Genomic DNA, 24,933 nt, shown 5'->3' on the forward strand with positions numbered 1-24,933 from the left:
ATTTATATATTACTCTTTACTGTCCAAATATTTGGGTGGCCAGCCGGGCCATCTAGTCGGTGATTTCAGGTGGCCCGACAGCGTTTCAGGTGGCCATTGGCACCGGGCCACCGCTAAATTCGAGCCCTGTTCATGATCTTTATCATTAAACTATGGCTCATACAGTGTGGTCATATCTTCAAAAAAAAGGCTAAGATAGCACCAGAGAGCATCTAAAACCCTAAAGCTTCCAGGGCCCTTGGACCCCGGCCGCAAGGGACTTCGCGCTTCGCGCTCGTGATGTGCGCTTCGCGCACATGGTGATGTGCGCTACGCGCACAGAGATTTTTCTTTTGCAATTTTAGTAGCCTCCTGTAAATCATAAATAGCCTGCTATCAGAAAAATTAACAAGAACCCTGCCCTCGCTTCAAGTCCTATTCAAATCTGAGGGGCTAGGTAATCAGGGATCAACGAATGAATACCCTGCCAAAGGGCACCCGCCCATCAGCTTTCCATTCGCACCTGAGAACTCCAAGTCACTAATTGATTGAATGGGTTGGTGGGTAAGGGGGAGGGGGCTCAAGTAGCTCATCTCTTTTAAAATAAGAAATTGGCTATATATGCCCTTATATGCCCAAAACTAATATATAAAAAGCGGTCTTTGAAAAGACAATGTTGGAGTCTACATAATATACAACTTTCCTGTGTTTCAAGCCTTATACTACATATTTCAGGCTTGTTCGGTTGAAAGTGCAAATATCTTATGTGAAATAGAATATCATGATATAAGTTGTTTGTGCACTAAACTCTTTTTGCCAACCAACGTGTTTTACTCTGCCAGCCATGCATAGCAAAGCATACATCAGACACATTGAATTTCATTTCAAAAAAATATATGGAAGGATGACTGACTAAGCAATGTTCAATGTAAACATGGGCAACACTAGAAGGGGGAGGTGTTGGATTAGAGAATTTCCAGGTCCCTTTTTTTTCTGACACCCTCCCCCGTTCACTTAAATGTAAATCCATAGCCCTCTAAAGTTCTTAACTTCAGAAAGACTTGTGTTTGTCTGCGGGAATGCACAATGTAAACAGGACCATCACTAGATTGTGGGGGAGGGGGGGGGGGTGTAGCCAGTAGGGTCTAATTTTCAGCTACATTGTCGTTGTTGCCGAATCTGGTCCAACAATCCCCATCCCCCATTCAAAATGGTCTTGCAATACACCTGAAGGCCTGGATATAATCAACAGCTCTTTAAATTTCTTGACTTCAAAAACACTTCTGGGAATGGACAATGTAAACAGGGCCTTTGTTCAACTTTTTGAGGGGGGGGGGGTGGATGGTTTGATGGGAATTTTCAGTTCTTTTGTGAGTAAATTAAGTTTGGCACCCCTGCTCCTCCCCAAATCAAAATGGTCTAGCGACATCCCTTGAATCTAAATCCAGAGCGCTCTAAATTTTTTCACTTCAAAATCACCTCAGGTCTGTTTTCATCAGCCTGAGTTGGCCAAATAGCTTATCAGCCAGAGTTGGCCAAATAGCTTATCAGCCAGAGTTGGCCAAATAGCCTGCTATTTCTGAGTGGGGAAATTAGCCAGATCACAAAATAGCGGGCTATTTGGCGGATAAAAATGCAAATAGAGGCTTATTTGCACGGGAAATTTTCCAAAGATATCTTGCACAAGTTTTCAAAATAGCCGGCTATATTTGTGGTCTGCTTCAGACTGAAAACTCGCACTATATGCGCGAACACTGATTAAATTTCTCAACATCCAGTTTTGAGCTGATGAAGATGAGATATGAAACTTTTGGTTGACCTCAGGGATTCCAACTTGGGCTGATCAGGACAGACCTCTCTTGTATATTTGGAGGAATGCAGACCTTCATTCTTCTTTCATCGGTCCTTTGCTGGGAGAGCAAAATGTCTCCTCCTTTCCTTTCTTCGTTTCTTTAGGGTGAAGTGACAAGAGGCAGCTAACAACTTTCACATGATTACACACTCACACACAAATACACCCACACACTCGGAGGGGGGGGGGGGGTGGATTAGTTATTGTACATCTAGTAGAAAAGTTAGTAGACACAATCAGGTGTAATTAATATGCACTATTTCCTTCTGATTCTTAACCAACTATGCCCCTTTTATTCTTCTTTAGCACCTATTTCATTCTTTTATACATTTTGACAACTCTTCCTCCCCCTTTTTTGTCATTCTTTTTTTCTTCTTCAAAAAGGGCCCCCTTTAAACTACTTACATATCTAGAGGGCAACACTCATGTTGTTTAATGTAGTTAATATTAAGTGTATGCATCAGTTTCCAGTAAGTTCCTGAAGAAGTTGGAAACCTCTTGAATATCACAAAGTTGAATCACCTTGCTTCAACTCAATCAGTGTAACGTAGAGTTGCTCACAAGTACAAGTTCACAAAATTACATTGTCACCCTGGTCTTGAGGACTCTTTGCTGCTGGTCATTCCGATTTTCTCACATTTAGACACTTAATAGTCCCACTCCACCCTTAGGGTGCTGTGCGAGGAGAAATTAGAATTCATGAATCCTATTTGAAATGAGCAAAATGGGGGTGATAATTAAAGTCTTGTATTGTACTTGTGCATTTATAATAGTCTCAGATACTGACCCGGAGTCATTTGAAATAATTTGCTGGAGCATATGAGATCAAGGAGATAGGATTGAGATCTATTCTCCGTATCCTTCACCTGAAATAGATACGGCAAACAAGATCAGTCGCTTGTGACAAATTGAGTATTGTCCCAGTTTCCCTTCATTTCCTCCATGCAAACTTGACTCACGAATCAATGATTAGAGGGTGACGGATGGGATTAGGTGGGATTGGTGAATGCGTGGCCCATATCCCGTGGCCAGGCCGGTAGCGAGAATCAACGCCAGACAAAACATCTAATTTTTATTTGGATTTCGGTCAAAATCCTGCTTTTAGCTTTTAGGGTAAATGATGTGTTTGGAGCTCAAGCTGGTGATATATCTGAGATTATCCCGGGTAATATCCTATTTCAAGTTGTCGATTTATCATCTCTAGCCCCGGGGAATAGGCTAAAGCAACAATGTATACTAGGTGTCTACTACATGCTAGCAAGTAATTGATTCCGTCAATAACATTCAATGACCATTGTCAGAGATGCCACTTGGGCTTAGCTTGCCCATTTCTCAGAACACAAAGAGGTTGTTCACCTATAATTAAAGTACACCAAACACATACATTTCAAGTCGGACAAGACTGAATTATTTTACGGCCACAAAAAGGGGATTTCATGCTCGTAGGCAGAGAAATGGGAGATTATCCATAATCCTGTGAAGAGCAGTAAATGTACTTCGAATGTTGTAATTATTTCATTATTTGTAAAGGTGAAGATAGAGTACTAAGTGGCACGCAAGAACATTCTATTGTGATGTGAGAGCCATATTGAAGAGAAAAAAAATCAGAAACAAGTTCATAGTGATCACATTTTTTCATCAGCAACCAGGCTGAATAATACAGTAAGCTTTATTATTGAAGCATACCTACAAATGTCAAATTCTCAAAGATGAGAAAGCTACGAGTTTTAGAACTTGTAATCACTATATGCATGGGAATTTCAAATGGGCCAAATCGATGATGTCACTGTGATGTTATAATGGACAATCTCCTATTTGTTCCAACACACAAAATAACTGAAATTTAAATTTTTCAAAAATGTATGACTCTTCTTCTTCTTCTTTTTCAAGATAATTTGCCTCCTTCAATACTCAGGATGGTCTCTTCCATTTAGAGGACCTTCAGTAATATACTCCCCATAATAAATTTTGAGTAGTGCCTCAAGGATGGAGGCACGTATGTAGGAAAAAACAGAAATTTGTGATATTTTTGTACACAACAAACAGGAGAGTTATCCGTAACTGATTATTTCAAACAGTCATAATTTTCTTATTATTGGTCAGATTTATTTCTCATTTTTTGTCATTCTGTTTCTCATTACTAAGGTTGAATTGAAAAACAAATATCACAGGATCTCATTTCCTCTGTAGCTGAGCAATTTCTAAAAGGACAATTCAGGAAATCTAATAGGAAATAATCTTTATCCTTTCCCTTTGCAGGGCTGCTCTTCTGACTGGCCGCTACCACATGAGATCCGGGATCTACCCCGGTGTCTTCAATGTGACGTCCTCAGGAGGCTTGCCACATGGGGAGGAAACCATCGCAGAGATGCTCAAGGGGCGCGGCTACTACACGGCGATGGTCGGCAAGTGGCATCTGGGGGTGGGGCTCGATGGGAAGTACCTCCCACCCTCTCATGGCTTCGATGAGTTCTTAGGTAGGTGTCTCATCCATTGTCATTTTCCTTGTGTGGTGCCATGTCGGGTCATTTGATTTGTGCTTAAAGCAAAGCCCCACTGCACCTCTTATAGCTGCTTGCCCCCTCTATAGCAAACAATGCCTAATCGGTGACCATTGGTCCCCCATGGTCCCCATTTTCTTATGTTAATTGAGAGTTGCCAATTTGAAACCACCTGTCAGTGACCTTACAGGGAGGTCTAATCCCCCTGGCCAAACTAGTGCAGACAGGCTTTAAAGAACATTTACATTTGCTTTGGATGTTATTTCATTAAAGACATACACATACCTTGTTGTACTAATTCAGTTGAACCTGATCACGTTAGAAAAAAAAAGGAAAACTTTGACCTCAAACTAACTCCCTTCCAAGTTAGGACGAAAGCCTTTGGTTTGAATTTTAGTAGAATACGGCCAACAGGTTTGGGCTTTGGGTCTCAATTAGGTTTTAGGTCAGGCTTATGTCCAGAGTTTTGTAGTTTTTAGTCTAGGATTTGGGGGTTCATTAGTGTTGAAAATGAAGGTTAACTTCATGGTCTCAGTTGGATTGTATTTTTGATCAAGCACAAACATGTATTCAGGAAGAAGGCGGACATTTCATTCAATTCTTGTATGATTATGTTTTTAGTTGCCTAGTTTTGAGATAACTATGGTGGAACATCTTTCAAGCTAGATTCCTCGCCTGACAGTGCCCCCGTAAATGTTTTTCTTACACAAAAAGTTCAATAATCCCAAGTGATTTTGAGAACTTTTCAGGCTTCAACTAAGCCCTGTTGGTATGTGAGTCTAGAACCATTAATCATCCCAAATTTAGTGTTTGCAAAACAAAAATTAGATTGGAATTCTTTGATTCTGACTGATCCTGTGATACCAACCTAATTCTCCACGATGAACTGTCTGGACAGGATGAATGATACATAGTAGAGAAGACATTTTTCAAAGAATTGTCATCAGTATCAATCTATTTGTTATCATTATATCTTTTAAAGGTACATGAACTATTTAACTTTTGGAGTCTCTTATTTAAAAAGACATTAAATGAAAGGTTACAGGAGGCCAATTATATACCAGTCGGTTATAGCAATGGGCATTGTACAAAATTACCTCTCTACTCTACTGAGGTCCAGAATACTTTAAAAAAAAAAAAATCTTTTAGTGTAATCAGTATTCCCTCCTCAAATCGGCAACAATTAATCTTATTTTTCACTCCTGCATAGTTTGAAAAATAATAATATTTATTAAATGAACTAATGTAAAAGACAATGGAAAAATTTAACCAAAATAATTAAAAAAAGTAATGTTTATTAAACTTACTAATGTGAAAAACAATGTATATATTTATTTATATTTTACATCACTTTGCCTTTTTATAGACTTTAGTGGTAAGTTGCTCTTAGATTGCACAACATACTGCATTGGAAATAGACTCAAAGTTGTCTGTGTTGTTTTGCTCTTTCTGCTTGTGTATTATGTGTAATTCCAAGCTTTCTGGATCAATAGATAATGCAAAAATGTCACTGAAAGGAGACAATGTACTGCTATGGGTAATGCCTTTTTGTATTGTATTATGAATCAAATTCTTGTAATCTTTTATTGATTAAATTCAACATCAACTTACCCCTTACTAAACATTCATCATCTTTTTCAAAATTTGAAAAGACAATTTTTTTATTGAATATTCTTGGCCCAATCATACAGCGATTCAACTTTTTTCTGGACTGTGTCAAAATGTTAAATGGTGCCTCTGGGGTAGAGAACCTATATATGGATATTGCTTTAGTCCCCATAGCGACATTAACATTCTTTATAGTACTACAACCCCAGAATACTACAACCCCAGAATTCTAACATAATACTATTAAAAAAACTTTAAAAAAACTAAATATTTAAACTATTTTTTGCCAGGTCCAACAGAATATTTTGTCAGCGTTGAATCTCCCTCCAAATACAGGGGGCAAAAAAGTTATGGTATTCAATATTAGAGAATTAGCTAAGGATTCTTTAAAAATAATGCACTCATTTACATCACTTTACAATCTTTGGCCCATATTCTACGGAAATATAAACATCAATGCTGGTTTTAAGTTTTATTCAAATTTGGGTAACATGTAGATCTAAGTTTTAGTTTGTTAGATGTGGTCTGAGACTGGGGGCAAAAACGTAATGTATATATATAGCTATTCTCATCCTGTACGTTACTCGAGCTAATTTCTCAAGCAAGCATACAAAGCTTGCTCAACTCAAGCTAATGGAGACGGAGAACTTCAAACACTGACTTTCTTCTAGAGAAGTGCTGTTTGGTCTAATATTTATCTCAAGCTCAAGCTTGTCTGGGGGAGTTTCACAAAGATTCTAAGTCGAACTTAACTCTAAGTTGGACTTGAAAATTATGGAGAGCCATTTGTAGCCTTATATATTAAAAAGCAAAAATTCAAGTATTTTAGACTTTTCATAATTCCACATCAAGAACATGAAATCTCCAATGATAATAGAAAATATGAATGATTTGAATCTACATTTCATGCCTTTTAAAATAACTTTTACAAAATATTTTCAAAAATGCTAATGGCTTTCCATAATTGTTAAGTCCCACTTAGCGATAAGAAGTTTAACTTTGAGGATCTTTGTGAAACACCCCCAGGTCTAATATAATAAGGATGCGCCTGTAGCATAGATACGATCTTCACCCATCATATCAACCAGCAATCATCAATATACAACGATGACATAAAGGTCAAAAGGGTCATTTAGGTAAGAGGGGTCATGTTGCATGGCATTTTTATTTTGATGAGATTAACTGATCGTGACAGAACTGGTTTTAATGTCTCTCTGGGAGAAGCAGAGGAGTCCTCATGAATATGTTGTCTGGGGGTGCGCACAATGTCTCTAATTGTGCCCCGATATCCATGACCTTCTAAGATAGTTGTGTTGATGCTGTTCGAAAATATTTTTATCAGATTTGATTTTTATAGATATCATAGATTTTATGATGAAATAATTTTTTTAGATCAATTAAAATTCCAGATATGTAAAGGTAGATAGCATAATGTCAAAACAAGCTGCAAGCCCTCGCTCTTTGAGTAAACTGTCTCATCTCGCATGGTTGCTAAAATGTAATACTGACTAAGTATTAGGAAAGTCCTTAGTGTTTGTCCTACCTAGCAACAAGTAATGTATGTAATCCGCAAAATGGTCTATTCAACTGGATCCATTCCATTTTACTTTTCGCTTCCATGCAGAAGTAAAGATTTTCTAGAACTGGTTGGTGAGAGAACCAGTTTGAAGTCTTTCCAAGGAGCAGACTGCAATCTGAGAAAAATGTATTGTCTGGTGGTGGGTACAATGTCTCTGTTTGTGTTCCCATAACCTATTTAAGCTACAGGGGCTGCAATAATTGGGGGAGAGGGGGAGGGGGGGGGGGGGGGATAGGAGGGTCTGCAGGCCCTCCCTTTTTGAGTAAACTGTCTCATCCCACATCATTGCAATGAAGTAATACCGACTACTCTCAATTGTTTGCTCAGCCCCCACCCTCCCTCTCCCCCACTTTGCCTTGTGAAAAAGGGAGCTCTTATTAAATAATAATGTTATATAGATACAATCTGTCCCTTATTTAACTCATGTCAGTAGGGCATGAAAATTTACATCCTATCCAAGATTTAAATTATTTATTCTTATCAAGGAGGGAAAAAGCTTCACATGTGCTGATAATTTTTGGCTAGTATCTAAATATTTGTTATTATAAGTTGAAGAAATCTGACAATCCTTTTTTGGATTTTAATTATTTTCACCTTCTTGTTAATCTTCTTAGGGAGCTAAAGGCTACAATTGCTAGCATCTTACCATTCTTTTCCTGTCATAAGTTATATAGAAATCTAACGAGTGAAGACAAGTTATATTTTAGGCTTACCCAAACTGTACATACATGTAGGCTTTTAGTTAGGAGTAGGATGGAGTATGAATACAACTCTGTTTGGAGCCAGAATGGCATTAACTCCCTTAGTTTAACATAGAGTTAAAGATAAACTTCAGTACTGGTAATGCGATTGCATTGTTAAAGAAAAGGTGTGGAATGGATCAGAAAAGTTGATCATATAACATGTAAGTAATGGTGTGTAATGCAAGGTTCTGGAGTCATCAAAATCATCATAAATTTGGCAGAGTCTTGCATGGTAAAGTAATAATCACTTACACAGAAAGATGTATATGGGACAACACACATGGTGTCGGGGCTATAGTACTACCCTGATTTCCTTATCTTTCTATGCTCATAACTCAGCCAGTATACATTTTCTTCCAAAATTGTTTGGCACATGACATTTATTTGTAATCTTGAACATTCAGTGTAAGTTTCGTTAGATTCTGTGAGAATTCATTTTCTTTTTTTACCAGAACTCAAGTTTATTCTAGCTCTGCACAGTCAAGATGTGCAATGTTTTATACTGAAGGAAGGAAGGAAACGATTTGAAAAAGAGGAAATTTTTGACCTTGATCAAGCTCATGTGTTCTCTGTCTCAAGGTATCCTCGTTACGCTGAATTTCCCACCGAACTCCCGCTGAGCTCAGGACCAGCTTTCCAGTAGGTCCCACGTAGGGATCCAAATCATGGTCCAAATTAAGATCATATTGATCAGGGTTTAACCGTTGGTCCAGGGTTCAATGCGAACCTGGTGCACATGGACTCAATATTAGCTCTGGACCTCGAATTCCAGAAAAAAAGTATTTGAACCTTCTGTTATACCTTTAAATTGGATCAGTTATGAAGAAAATCAAGAAATAAACTAGTAATAATATTAATAATTTGTTTCCCTTTGAAAGAATGTAAATCAACTCTAAAAATGTATATGGGCCATTCAATGCTTGGTTGTTATACAAGATAAAGGGATTATGATTTCATATCAAGGCTTAAAGAAAAAGCTATCCTAATAGTTAACATGCTGTTATTCAAATTTACTTTTTGTAGTGTTTGTCATTCAGATTTAATATTGACACCAATTGTGAGTCTTTGAGTATGTATTGTATTCACACAAGTTGTTTTAATAAGTTAATGTAAATTCAGTGTTTTGGATTGCATAAATACATCTATTTACAGAAGTGTTATTCGAAGCAGATATTTCAAATTTAGGATTATGGTGCAGAGAACCAAACTAACAGAGCAAAATGTTGTTAGGTGGTCCCGCCTCGCCTTAAAGAGAAGAAATCGAATGGGTCTGTGCAATGATCCATTATGCCCATGAAACCTTAAAATTTTTCTTCAACTTTAAGGATGAAACCTCTTGTCTTTGCTTTACTGTGGGTCTTAATAATTCTGTGAATTACCGAATGTACATGTACATAGAATTTGTGCTCACAGAGCTTTTCTACATGCTCAGAAAGGTGAATAGTCTGGGAAGTGTTTCATAAAGGAGGTCATCTGGACCTTAGTAGAATATTTTGTAAGAGGGGGTGGGGGGGGGGGGGGGGGGGGAGTGGGTCAGACAAAAAGAAATATACATTTGATATATCTGTGACGCACTTGCTATCTGCATCTCGCAGAGGAAGGGAAGTGTCCTAAAACCTACAATTTGTAGTCAATGATTAATGTTCCAGAACAAAATTTTGAGTGGGAGAAGGAGATGGGGGTGGGGGGGGGGGGGGGGTGTACATTTACCACTCCCCATGTCTGTCTTATACCAACGCCCCCGGCTCACTCTTTCCTGAAGCTGACTATGCTAACAATGGTGTCTCAAGTTTCAACAAGGTTCGTTGGAAAACCTCTTTAAATTTGGGTTGAGAGCTGCTAAACTAGTGTAGGATAGAATACGACATGAATGAGTCAGAGAAGAAAAAAGTGGAGTTGGCCCTTCAAAATCGAAAGGTTTTTTCCAGAATAAGTATGCACACAGCAGTATCAAGGAATTCATGGTCTTGAATATAAGGTGGGAGGGAAAGAGGGATAAAGGGGAAGTCCACCATGAAATTAACTTGGGTATAAAAAAAGTAAAAAAGTTTGAGAACAGTGAAAGTTTGAAGGAAATCAGAAAGTTATGAATTATTGATATTGTAATCATCATGTAATCAAACATCTCTCATATTTGCTTTGTACTGAAATTGTCATCGATTTCCATCTTTTGGTTGTTGATGGTGGATTGGATCTATTTCATGAAGTGGTACCATTGGAAACCTCTTCAATTTGGGTTGAGAGCTGCTAAACCGGTGTAGCATAGAATACTAAATGAATGAGTCAGAGAAAAAAAGTTGGATTTGGCCCTTCAAAATTGACAGCTTTCTTCCAACCATGCAAGTATGTACACAGCAGTATAAAAGAATTCATGCTCTTGAACATCAGTGTGGGAGCTAGGGAACCGGGTCAATGAATCAGCAAAATATCCTCCTCCTTGGTTGTTAATGAATGAGCAATTTTCTTTTATGTTCCATAAAAAAATCTAGGCTAGAGCCTGGTATGATTTGGAGAGAATGAAGATTTGATTATTATTTATGGAACTTGAAATGCACGAACCAAGCAGAGAACTGTATGCAAGAATAATCATACAGTATCCAATTTGTATACATTTCTTATCTTTTATTGGATAATCATTTAAACTGTCACTGATCCAATCTCATTTTTTCTCACTAAAACAAATTTGTTATTTGATGGAATTCATTTTCCCTTTAAATTTTCCTCACCACCTTGGAGAGATGTCTGTCAGCCTGCTCCAAGTGCATGTGCACATGATTCAATTTTTCCAGACAAGCGTAAAAGGAGTCTGGAGGCAGTCTGTTACCATGCGATAGACATGGCATACTGTATGGCCCCTAATGCTCAGCCTGTATGTTAATCAGTTTGGGGACATGAAGAAAATCGTTTGGACCACTAATTGGACTATATTTGAGCATGTTTTAATTGGAGAGGGGAAATGTTTTAATGATGTTTCATATAGGATTAGTTCAATCAATTGTTGTCCTCATTACTTAATCTACAATGCTGTATGTTAATCAATTTGAGGACCTGAATGCAATTGATTTGAGCACTAATTGGACTATATTTGAGCATGTTTTAATTGGAAAGGGTAAATGCTTAAATGATGTATCATCATGTTTCATAGGATTGGTTCAATCAGTTACTTACTTATTCTACAATGCTGTATGTGCATCAGTTTGGGGACTTGTAGAAAATTGATTGGGAGCACTTAATTGGACTATATTTGAGCATGTTTTAATTGGGAATGGGAAATGTTTTAATGATGTTTCATAGGATTGGTTTGATCCGTTATTGTCCTCATTACTTAATCTGGAGCATGTTTCATTTGGGAAGGGAAATGGTTGACTACCAATGTTAGAAGCTGTGTTTTCATACATGTAAAAGGTGCAAAATTCAGAACATCATCTTTTCAAAGAATTTTGTCTGTTAGGAGCCATAAAGATGTTAACTCACATAATGCTCATAAAGAGTTAATGTCCTTCTGGCTCTGAACAGATGATTTACATCTTAAGCCCACCGCACACTCTACGATCTTCCTATAATCTGAAATTTTAAAGAAATATCAATTATATTAGATATAGAAATCTAAACAAATGTGATCTTCCTGATGTAGGTTCTTAATAGTTATAAGAGGACTAATAAACAAAATCAAATTGTAGACAATCGCACAACTGATTTGATGTCAGTCACGTCACTAAGATTCTGAGCTGATTCCTCTTCCAATTAAGCATGAAATCCGTTGAAATGTCAAGTTTATTTATCATATGACTTTTGAAGTCATCGATCATTAACATTTTAGGAGTTTGAATGTTCATGTCAAATTTTATTTCAAAGTCTTCCAAAATCAGATCGTGTAGAGTGCAGTCGATCGGTTTTATATGCACAGACATTAGGAGACAAATAAGTTTGACTTCATTGTACATTCAATAGTGAAAGACAAGGTGAAGTGTATTTGTATAAGACATTTCAGCAAAGAAATTCAATCAGACGTTTAGTTTCAACTTGATTGTACAAATATTCATGCTGGATGACTAAGCCATATTCTTCATTTCACAGCATTTGTTGTGGTTTCATGATTTCATCACTACCAAAACCTATCATAATGTACAGGTAGTGGGTCAGGTAATTGCATTCATGAAATTCTGACTTTTGACATTAGTTTGAAGTATTTATACATTTCAGCAAAGATATTCAATCAGATTTTTAGTTTCAACTATGTTTTACAAATTTTCTAGATGTGCATGAGTGAGACATATCCTGAATTTCTCAGCATTGCTTGTAGTTTTATGAATTCATCATACAGCCTTTTCACACACAGCTAAAATTCATTGTATCTAGAGATGATTAGCATAAACATGTTTAACTCAACAGTTTTAAACACCTTTAAAGAAAATTTTCCCTGTGTGAACATCGTTTATACGATGTTCGGATAGATACGAAGTCACGCTTCATACGCCATTCAAAGCAGGCTGCAGATACGAAGTTCGTATCTAGAGAACTTGACATTTTGTGTGTGAACGGTTTTAAACATGTTTAAACTGGATGGAGCGTGTGCTTTGTTTGATATGACCTGACCTTCAATGCGCAAAGAACTACTGCGCATTTTAAGAGCAGTAGTTAATCACGAAACGATTAACGATCGCACTGAAATTCCTGTGCGTGAATGATGTCGTATGTACAGCTGATTAGTTTAAAGCCCTTTAAACTAATCATGTTTATAGAATTTTAGCTGTGTGTGAAAAGGCTGATAGCCGATTAAATTAGATTTGATGTAGCATGATTTACAGGCAGGGAGTATGATTCCGAATGTTTCTATTCTATTAAAGTCAAAATGAGGAAATCAAAATGTTGACATTTGTTTGAAGTATTTGACTTTTCAGCAACGTAGAAGTTCAGCCAAAGAGTTAGTTTACTTCTTTATTTTAACATTGTTTCTTCCTGGTTCAATCAAACATATTTGTGCTTTCATCAAAACCAATGTTAATGGAGTGTGATGTTTCTTCATAAAGATGACCTTCAGAATTTCAACACTTGGGTGCCGTATTTATACATTTCAGCAAAGACCTTCAATCAAATTCTCAGTTTCACATTAATTTAACAAATTTTGTTTCCGGATGAATGCCTCCAAAAGTCCAAATCATGATTGATTATGAAATTCATTATTTCAGAAAGCATAAGTTTGACATGTGATTTATATTTGTATGTGGCAAGAAATTACTTAACAAGTCCATCAAGATTGGCTCTTATGATTGGAAAGGTGTCAAAATTGAGGAGCCATTCAGATGAGAAACGAACGTGTTCAGACTATAGGAGATTTGTTTGAACTCGTATAAAGGAAGATAGTTTAAAGAATCATGTGTAGTGACAGGAGCATACAGACTAGATAACAACATCGTATAAAGAAACTAGTTTGAAGAGGTAAATGGACATGACAGCTGGCCCATCATCCGTGCATGCTCAGTTTTATGATTTTCATAAAATACAATGTTCAGACTAGAACTAGGCTCTGATTCTTTATCTAGTATTCATTCAAAACGATGCTCATGCATGCATTTCTCTATACGACATTTATTCAATACTCATTCAGATTTCTGGTAGTCTGGACGAGGGGTGTTATAAGTAAATCAAATGAATCAAAAACAGCCATTGGACATGTTCTGCTTGATTGCATGTTTTACTTGCTCAGAAATGCCAACCAGTATGATCTACTCGTATTTAGTACGATAATAAGAGTGGAATACGATAATACGATATCACCTCTTAAATTACGATTAAAAAAATAAAAATAAATAAATAAATAAATATATTTTTTTGTTTTTTTGTTTATACCCATAAAAACCACGGAATCGCATAGAAACATGTACAAGTAACCCCCGCTACCCCAACAAAAACTTTGCTTTATAATTTTCTTTTAACATTTTAATGAAAGAGCAAACATTTTACTTGACCATACGTACTAGTATCACATTTTTCTGAAATTTTACTGGCTCGGGGCTAACCAGCCATTGGTAGTGTCAAGTTTTCGTGAAAATCTAATGTTTCTCTCCAAAATCTTATTTTTTAGGATATAGTCTGTTTTTTTGTGTCAAGAGGTTGGAATCTCTGCTTGCTACTCATTTAAAAAAAAAACTGATGGTCTGTTCGGACTTGAGAAAAATTATATGAAATATGAAATAAAGAAACGGTATAAGAAATCAATGCATACCAAAAGGGGCATTCAGACCAGCCGGTAACAAAAAGTGAGTCCTAAGACTGATGAAAGCTCCTTGGAAACAGTGTTTGTTTTCGCAGTCATCCAGTGGAAGTTCATGGAGAACGCTTTTGACAGTGTGTCAAAAGTAATTTAATACTTGATGAATCTCTCATCTCTATAGGAAAGGGGATGCCTCATAAAACTCTACACCCTGACCTAAGTTTTCGAGAAATAAATCTTGAGCAGCGGGTGGGGACGGCTAATGATATTCTGTGCTGTAGTGGTTTACTAAGAGGATTTTCTTTGTAAGCCATTCCCCTTACCCTTACCTGGTATATGTTGAAGCTCTTATGAATCAGATATTAAATTACGAAGAAGAAGAAGTTGGTAATTTTTTAGATATAGAAGATACAAATGTGCAATGAGAAGTTTAAGAGGATTAAATTGAAAAGTACATGTATCTGCTTCTGGTAGAGGCAAGCAAACTTTCCTTGAACTTTGAGGTCAGAATGAAACCTGATTTGAGAACTTTTTTTTGTTCCTTATCCCTCCCTCTGTATCCCTCTCTTTCTATTTCTCTTGTTGTTATGTTGTACCCCCCTTCTTATTTCCGTCATCCCCCACACGTTTCTTTGTTTTCTATCCCCACTTCTCCAATCTTCTTTTCATTGTTCTTCAGTTCCCCCATCTCTCTGCATCTTTCCATTTTCTCTTTTCTTCTCACTTTCTCTTCTTTTCCTGTCACCTCTCCCCCTCCCTCCTACTCTCTCTCTCTCTCTCTCTCTCACTTTCCCTCCTCTCTTTCCCTCCTCTCTTTCCCTCCCCCCTCTCCCCTCTCCCCCTCCCCCTCACCTCTCCTCTCTCGCCTCCCCTCTCTCGCCTCCCCCTCTCCTCTCTCGCCTCCCCCTCTCCTCTCCTCTCTCCCTCTCCTCTCCCCCTCTCCTCTCTCCCCTCCCCTCTCCTCTCTCCCCTCCCCTCTCCTCTCTCCCCTCCCCTCTCCTCCCCTCTCTCCCTCTTCTCTCTCCCTCTCCCTCTCCTCTCTCCCCTCCCCCTCTCCTCTCCTTTCTCCCTCTCCTCTCTCCCCTCTCCCCTCTCCCCTCTCCCCTCTCCTCTCCCCTCTCCTCTCTCCCCTCCCCTCCCCCTCTCTCTCCCTCTCTCTCCCTCTCTTCCTCTCTCTTCCTTTGTGTCTTTTAGTTCAAATGACCCTTCGTCCTTTTTATTTCCCCCACATATCAAATAATATTTGCAATTCTACAAACATCACATTCCTGACAACAATTATACCCTCTGTTCAGTAGCCTACTTCTGTGGAAGAATCCTTATGAATTGAAAGCAATGGCCAGATGCAGTCAAGTGATGCTGGGGGGCAGCATAGATTTCTGTGAAACTTCTAAAGCCAGATCAATGAAAAATATGGAAAATACAATGTACATATAATCATATATCTCCAAATAGCCTTCTGTTAAAATTGCTTTAAAGAACAGATTAAAACAGCTACCAGTATTTACTCTACATTATAAATATACCTATTACCTTTGTCACCCTAATAAGCAAGCTCCTACTTATTCTAGTCAATGGTTTGGGGTTATTCATGTACAGTACATATAACAATGACAACAATTCAGTGGAATTAGTGCTTTTTGATTTAATTATCTACATGGTTTCTGCGGTCAGTCCATTGTGGCAATGTATGGTGACAGTCACGTAGGGCCAAATCACCAAGAAAACCCACAGAGCTGCAGTACTTCCGAGAAAATTCACAGAATTTTGAAAATGGGAATTCCTGGGTGACCCAGTCTCGCTCACCATGCCTTGCACACCATGCCTTGCACGTCATGGAATTTGAAGAATTGGAAGCTTGTAGTTCTTGATCAGCAACTTTGTATACATGTGTTGACATAAATTTACAGAAATTATATTAAACAGTGATTTCTTTTTAAGTGGAAGGAACTCTTTAAAGTCTATAGGCCCATAGAAAATACCATTTTACAGATGCCTAAAAATGACAAACAAAACAAATAAAAAAACAATGGAGGAGGGGGAGGGGGAGGGGGAGGGGGAGGGGAGGGGGAGGGGGAGGGGGAGGGGGAGGGGAAGGGGGAGGGGAGGGGAGGGGAAGGGAGGGGGAGGGGGAGGAGGAAGGGAGGGAGGGAGGGAGGGAGAGAGAGAGAGAGAGAGAGAGAGAGAGAGAGAGAGAGGGGGGGGGGTACATAACCATGCAGAAAAAGCTATAATTGAACTTGATATGGTATAGGTTTCCATATTTTGCCCGTGAAGTTGCAGCAGTCTCTTTTATTTGGATACAACCCTTTGGTTTTTCATTTTATTTTATTTAAAGCAAGATGCATTGTAGACATTTATTTGATTAAGTGTGAACTTCCCTTGAACTTGTCTTGCGCCACATGATGCCAGTCTATTCTTGTATAGTTCCCTCCTTTTATAAACTGCACCAATTCATTCTCTGCAGGGCCACATTTTGTAAACATGGTGCAGAAGATCTCTCTCTCGTTCTATCTTTGAAAAAAGCGTTTCATCCATTATTTGTTACACCATCATGAATGCATGGAATATAAATTTAAGATGTTATTCACTATTCCTGTGCATATTTCTCTGTGGTTGTTCTGTGCACAACTATCTAGAACAGACTGGAAAGAGTGTCAACTCTCAAGCAAAATGGTAATCATTGGAGCTTTAACGTTTTTTTGTCCATAAATATGCCCGACCTTTCTAAAGACATTTGGCTAACACAATATAAAATATTTTTAAATGCACATAGTTTAATTGATAAAAAAACCCATATCACTCTGTGCTTCTTCTATTTTCTTGGTGTATTGTAAAGCTGTGCGCCCCTATAATATGGTAACTACCTCAAAAAGGGCCAAGGCTATTAATTAATCTTAGTGCTGACATTTAACTATTTTGTAACACCAGGGAACTCCCTGTAGGGGCCTCTAATATTGCATTTTTGTTGTTTCTCGTCCCAACCGCCATGGTAATTATAGCAATGCGTGAACAAGCTTTTTTAAGTTTATGCATGTCACTACAGAAAGACTATTTTTAAATCCAAAAGTTTCCCTGTGCGTTTCAGGCAGCATACTGGTAGTTAGAGCTTGTATGTAGAATTGTCTGCACCATGCATGTCTGGGGGAGGTATAAAAGCTAGAATCAAAGGAACTGGTCAGCACGTGACGTTGCCCGCCTCTCTCTCCTTACGGCCAGGTATCAGCTTTAGATCAACATGTTATCTTTAGGATTACAACCCATTTTGATACAAGTTTCCACCTTTAACATTTTTAAAGTTACACTTTGATCTTATTCAGGGTAATATAAAACATTTCGCATAGTGTTCATTCTGAGGTTACTATAGAAAAAAATCCCTTGGACATGAATTAAAGGAATACTTCACCTTTTAATTTTTTGGTATTTCTAGTTCTTATATCATATCGGTTGCAAAATATGAAGCTATGAATTATAGTAAATGGCATTTCTGAAACATGTTAGCTTCAAATATCTAATAATTTAAAGTAGTAATTGTTTTCACCTGGTATATTTTCACCTGGTATATTTTCACCTGGTATATTTTCACCTGGTATAACTTCTTACTTCTTACTCATGTGTTACTTTAATACAGATAACAACTAAATATTTCATACCCCTTGTAAATTTGATTATTTTTTCTAATGTGTGTTTTACGTAGCTCAAGAATGAAAGGTGGATGGTTGAATAAGGGGTTTTAATTGTTATATACTTTTATATATGTAAGCTTTGATATGTTCCATTCTCAAGAAACACCAATCTGGACAAATCAAAATTTCACATACTTAGATTATTACAAAACTTGGTAAGGGTATGAATAAATTAGTTTTTAACTGTATATGTAGGCCAGCTAGTCCTATTAATATCATCATTTCAAGAAGGATAAAGATAACTACGTCTAAACTGCAATTAGGGTTATTTAGAAGAGGTAGGGCTGATAGAGATAATAAACTGCATACAACATATTGTCTGTTTGGAGACAGAAGGCGCTAACTCTGTGTTTATGCATATGAGTTAACGCCCTTCTGGCTCCAAACAGATTATTGTATGAATTATTATTAGGTAACATTTACCAACATAAGGTGTGACCCGGCCCTTAACTGAGACTTGTACAAACTATTTATGGTAATCCTCCTTTGGGTATTTCTCGTCTTCATGCTGAGTTTCTGTGAACTTGTCACAGTCACATGCACTTTTTAGGTGATCAAGCCCCTCTCCACATGATATCATTCTAGTCTCGGTTTCTTGCGTTCTTTCTTGAGATCCCCTTACCCCTATACAAATTTCAGTACGCTTACACGCGAGCTCGTCAGCGTGCTCGCCAACGAGTTCGTTGACGAGCAAGCAGACGAACTCGCCAGCGAGCTCGTTTCGTTCCAAATATGCAAATTAGCTACGAACTCGTTGGCGTGCTCGTTGGCGAGCTCGTTGGCGTGCTCGAAATATACACGCTCGTCACTGGCCGATAAGCTCGTTGGCGAGCTCGTCGGCGAGTTCGTCGGCGAGTTCGTCAACGAGTTCGCCGGCGAGTTCGTCATGAGTACGTCGACGAGCTCGTCGACAATCTCGTGGAAAAAATGGCTGCACGCTTTATAATGGCGTGCTTAACAGCAGGTTGGCATTGAGAACAAATTTGTGTCTACATATAGAGGTGAACTTGATGATCCTGTTGAGCTATTGGCAAGCATATATATATATTTTTCTAACTTATCAGCCTTTCAATATCCTGGTAACATCTGTAGGCTGGCCATGCAAGGGCAATTCAGTTGGCTAGCTGGTGAAGAATACAGTGATACTCTTAGGGCAATTTAAAGCTCATTACTTCTGGGATATCAATCAATTAATCAATTAAATCACCAATATATCAAAGAACAGAAAGAAAAGATTTAACATAAAATGTAACTTAAAACAAGTAGCTCTTTATTAGAGTCAATACAAACCCTGTATAATGCATGTTACCTGTATGCAGGGTTCACAACTTCACACAACAATATGAATGAATAAATGATTTCCAAATTATATAATTACACTGTATAATAAAATTAAATATGTGAGTAATTACACTGTATAATACTCTGCCTTTGAAGAAATATTATTATCCATTTTGGTAATTATTTATCCATCATTCTAATCACTCATAATATTACAAAGATCCAAACTAATAAAGCGGTATTCATACAATAACTATGTAGCATCCCCCCTTTTTGTCAGTGTATTCACCAACCTAGGGTACCAAGTAATGATACATGTACACTATAGGATCTCTAGAACAATCCCTTCTTTATATCCGCTAGCAAACTAGTTTTCAGTATTCAGACCAAATGCATTCTTGTGCTCTCATGTTGCCTAAAAGGTAGGGTTTGTCATTCAAGATACAGAAATGTTTACATGAATATAACCTTATCACATAGATATCTAATGTTACTTTATTGAAGTGAATATACTATGTGCTAGATAGATAAACAAAATTCCCAATATATGAAAAGATATCTCACTAGAAAGAGAATGAATACATTATCTCATTAATCATTACTCTACACTTCTCTTTCATAAATGTATAAGAGAGGTAGGCCTAAATGTTGGCCTAGTCTTATTATAAATACACAATAGAACATTTAGTTAAAAGGTGTGAGAAATTTGTTTTTCTCTTACCTAAAACAAAGGAGCTGCAATACCATTCAAAACCCATGTCTGCTCTCCACAACAGCAAGATAGAAAAAGACTTGACCAAATGGGCCTAAATCAATTCATTCTTATCAGGAATGCTACCAGTGGTAATTCCACAAGAGAGAGTACACAAGAAAGTGAGAGAGGGGAGAAGAGAGGAATAGGGATTTGTGTCTAAGCAGGGGGGATCCTATGTACATAAGGAGAGAGCAAGATAGAAACAGGGAGTTGACCTCGAATCAAGCACTGGGTATGTGGTCTTATGTAATACCTGATAGTGACATTTCAAGGTGTTAAATATATGATACAGTCAGAATAAATGGCACCCCCTTCCCAATCTGGTATGCTGCAAATAAATGTTTCAAAGTTTCAAAAGAATTTAATTAAATTTACAAGAAATTTGACAGGTTACTTCAGCATGAAAAAGCTATTGTTTCAATTTCAACATAAATTTTCTGAACTTTCAATGTAATTGCATATGTGTATTTTTATGATACTGGAGAGATTTCACCATGGATATTTCAGATCCAAGTATAAAAATAAAAGAGTATATTCTATGGTGATAATTTTGTCCATGTCTTAATGCAGATATGTAGTGGAGATAACTTAAATAACGTTGTGTTTCAAAACCCTGGGTTTAAAGTTTTATGTAAGGTGAAACCCATTTTTTGCCCTTTTTAGGACGTACACCAAAACGTGACATGAAAAAACCTAGTTCCTGGTATGAGTATTCTCTAAATTTGTATGACTATCTGATGTTCAATTATTGTCTGGTAGTAAGTGCTGAATCTATTTATGCTCATGTCATTAATAACCTTAGGTTGCGTGGCAAAGTTTTTTCATAATCACCATATTTCACATCTTGTAACAGTTGTTATGCATGGTGTCCACCATGCAACACACATTCCATTTGGTGCTTCTGCATGATGAATGCACATTATATGAACAACTTTGACAATTCCCAGTTTATTTCTTGGAAGAACTCCATGGATCAAATCAATTAAAAAAAGATGAAGCTTAAAATGTTATAGTTAAAAAAACAGCACATGTTTGAAATTCTAAAAATTCTTTGGTGTCCACCCATAACATGCGTTACCGTATATGAAAAATACAAAATACAATTTTGTTAAGAAAACTTCATTTATAATCGTTCTAATCTTTCACAAGAAAGGCTTTCTACATTGTGTATATAAAATTCATTGAATTGTTCAATTTTGAATCAAATCGATATTTAAAAAAAAAATTATGAAACTTTGGTGTCCACCCTAGAGGGCTGGGTTTACCAGTTTAACCCTGAGTTCGCCACAAACTCCCGAGTTTACCCCCGAGTTCGCCACGAGCTTCTCAGTTTAACCCGAGCTCGCCACGAACTCCCCCTTTTACCCACGAGCTCGCCACGAGCTCCCCCTTTTACCCACGAGCTCGCCACGAGCTCCCCAGTTTACCCCCGAGCTCCCCAGTTTACGCCCGAGCTCGCCACGAGCTCCCCATTTTACCAACGAGCTCGTCACGAACTCCCCCTTTTACCCACGAGCTCGCCACGAGCTCCCCCTTTTACCCACGAACTCGCCACGAGCTCCCCCTTTTACCAACGAGCTCGTCACGAGCTCGCCACGAGCTCCCCCTTTTACCCACGAGCTCGCCACGAGCTGCCCAGTTTACCCGCGAGGTCGCCACGAGCTCGTGACGAACTCGTTCACGAGCTCGTGAAGATTTTGTAAGATCGTTACTAGCGTCCTGGAAGCGTGTTACGAGCTTAAAGCCTAAAAAACGATCTTATTAAGCTTACCACGAGCATAATACGAGTTCGTGACGAACTTAAATTTGTATAGGGGTATCTTCCCTGTAGTAAGGTCAACATAGGATCAAGATATTTAAACCCCCACCCCTACTGACCCCATTCAGACAAGCAAAATTGTATGACATTTCATACGATAGTCATAAGGGCCGTCCTCATCAGCTCAAGTTTGCCAAATAACCCGCTATTCTAACTATCCCAATCGCAAATTAGCCAGTTGAATTGCGTCTTCATCAGCCCGCAGTTGCAATTAACAGGATATTTGGTAGAGAAAATATCCAGTGAAATATTGGACTTGTTTCCAAAATATCCTGCTATTTGGGAAAAATAGCAGGCTAATTTGCACCCATCCGAGCTAGTTTGTGATGAACGTATCAGTCTGGTGAAAGACGCAATTTCGAGCTTCAGGATAATATCCAGAGTCTGAAAATATCAAGCTGGAGCTGATGAGGACAGGCCTATACAGAGCTGTACCTCTTGATAAGTGTATGATTAGTATGAATGTTTTCGCATCTGAACATGGCCACAGAGGGAGGCCACCAAGTAGAGGAGGTATATAAGAGGGCCTTATCTTCTTTTCTATCTTTTATTTACCTTTCCCCTTACTTTCTATCCCCCTTTCTCCCCCCCCCCCCCCCCCCCACTATCCATTTGCCTTTTGATTTTGGGGCAATGTCCCATGTAGCTCATTGCTACGCCAATTAGTAGACATAACCCTAGTTGACCTTCTACGTCTAGTCCCTGGACGCTTTTGAAAGGACATGAATCTTTGGAAGCGAAAAAGAAGCAGATAATTACGAATGATGATCTTAAATAATTGAAGAGCCCCTGGAAGGATATCGGATGCAAGTTTACCACCTTGAAGTCGAACATAACACCCGATTGTGGTATACTTTACTATAGAAAGTGGATTAACCAATATGATTTTAATCAATAAATGGCTGATTTTATTAAAAGGTTAACAAACTGTATCCGCCTCGGCAATGCTGTAGACATGACCCAAAGTGTGTTTAGCAGTAGTTGATCGAGGTCACTTTACTTTAATATGAATGTGTTAGCCATGTATTATCTTTTTTTCTTCTTCTAAAGTCTAACGGTTTAACTTGGATTAGTAGTATTCTATGATAATTGTATAATTTGGATTAGGTAAAAGTGTCGTAGTCGAGTGGTTTGAGCACTTGACTTGAAATTCAAGGGTCGTGGTTCGAACCCTGACACGGCACTCAAGTCCTTTGGCAAGGCATTAATCTTCATTTGCCACACTCCAGGTGACGTAAATGGGTACCTGGCAGGAATTAATTCCTTGAAATGCTGGAGCGCTGTAATGGCAGCTAGGCTATTATAAGGTATAAGCTGTGCCTGGTTTATCTTTATAGCAATCGCAGAACGAAACCTCGCGCCATTTTTCTTCTGCGACTGCTGTAAGATAATATTTAACTGCAAACATTTTCCTTAAACTAGTGTTTTTGTACTGTGGTCTTATGTTGTGTGCATGTCCCTTCTGCTATACGGTTATTGTATGTGATTCTGTGTACAATGTTTTCTCTTGTCTGAAAGAGTATGATGATGGTAGTCTAGGGGGTAATCTTATTTACCTGGTCAATGTTTAGCAAAGGTCACTGTAGGGTTGCTCTTGATTATTCAAAGCCGTGAACAAAAAAAAATCTTTCATGAAACTACCAGTATTTTTTTCATGAAATTTCTTAGTACCGGTATGATATTCAATAGATATGTATTCCCCTTTCACTAAATATTTATTATCTTATTAGATTGATTCTTTAGATGTTGTTTCCTCTGGTGCGAATGAGGTATGATTGTGGTCTTACCGCAGGGTTTATTCTGTGTACTTTGGTCTCTATTTAGCAGAGGTTACTTCATGACAAGAAATTTCTTTTTGAGAGACTGTATCCTCCCTGACAATTCTTTATATGATATTCATTCCATGAGTATTTACTTTCCCTCAACGATTGTCATGATAATAGAATGTTTCTATAGATGTTGTTTTCTCTGGTGTGAAAGAGTTGTGCTTGTGGTCTTAGCAAGGGGATTAATCTGTGTAATGATGGTCAATGTTTAGCAGAGGGCACTGTAAGGTGTTGGATCTTTTCAAAAAGGTGTAATATGTTTACTTTAGAGATTCGTAATCTTGAAGAACTTAGTTAATACTAGAAGTTATAATATATTCTGGCAGTATTCGGGCAGTTGCTACATTGTTCTTTTTTTTAGAACAGAATTTCTAGAAGTTAGACTCCAGAAAGGTCTTACATTATTCACATACCGTTATAGAACAACATTTCTAGGAAACTAGAAGCAGTAAAATAGGGTTGGACCTTTTCAAGGTGTAAATATCTCTTCATGTTAGATTCTTTATCTTCAAGAACTTAAGTTTTCTGGAAGTTGGACTCCAGGAAATTCTTACAATTATTCACATAGAACAACGTTTCTAGGAAACTATAGGAACAGTATAGTAGGGTTGGACATTTTCCAGGTGTAATCTCTTCAAGTTAGGTTTAGAGTTCTTTAACCTCAAGAACTAAAGTTTTCTGCAAGTTAGACTTAGTGTGATGTTAATTTTTATTTTCTTCATAATCCTTTAAGTGTTTAACCCATAGAATGCCGGGTTTGGGAGGTTTAAAGAAAAAATTCTTGATGTACCTCAATTGTTTTATAGGTGATTGTTACCCTGTGATTTTTGTGCAAAAATCAGTTTAGTTTCCACAAGGTTGCACCATATTATACCATACATATTTTTCTTTCTGATGAGACCCTATTGAGATATTGGACTAAAATTATTGCTGTACAGCAAATATTGTCCTTGTTAGCAACAAGGTGTACAATTGGTGAAATTGTAGACTGACTAATAGTGTATATAATTGCATGCTTGATAGATTTCCTCATTCCTGAGTTAATTTGACCATGAAATTGCCACAAGGCCTTGTGAATTCTCGCTACCCCA

The 24,933-nt window shown here is 37.8% G+C and overlaps 1 protein-coding gene across 1 annotated transcript in view; it reads left to right on the forward strand.

Annotated features, from left to right (window-relative positions):
• LOC115926687 (arylsulfatase A-like) overlaps positions 1-24,933 on the forward strand; it is a 48,208-nt gene that overhangs the window by 13,629 nt on the left and 9,646 nt on the right. Inside the window, exon 2 of the mRNA XM_030991750.1 lies at positions 4,091-4,308. Within this exon, the coding sequence (XP_030847610.1) occupies positions 4,091-4,308 (218 nt within the window). The remainder of the gene's footprint in view (positions 1-4,090; positions 4,309-24,933) is intronic.

This window comes from Strongylocentrotus purpuratus, unplaced genomic scaffold (genome assembly GCF_000002235.5).
Source record: "Strongylocentrotus purpuratus isolate Spur 01 unplaced genomic scaffold, Spur_5.0 spur5_scaffold_2, whole genome shotgun sequence".
NCBI lineage: Eukaryota > Metazoa > Echinodermata > Echinoidea > Camarodonta > Strongylocentrotidae > Strongylocentrotus > Strongylocentrotus purpuratus.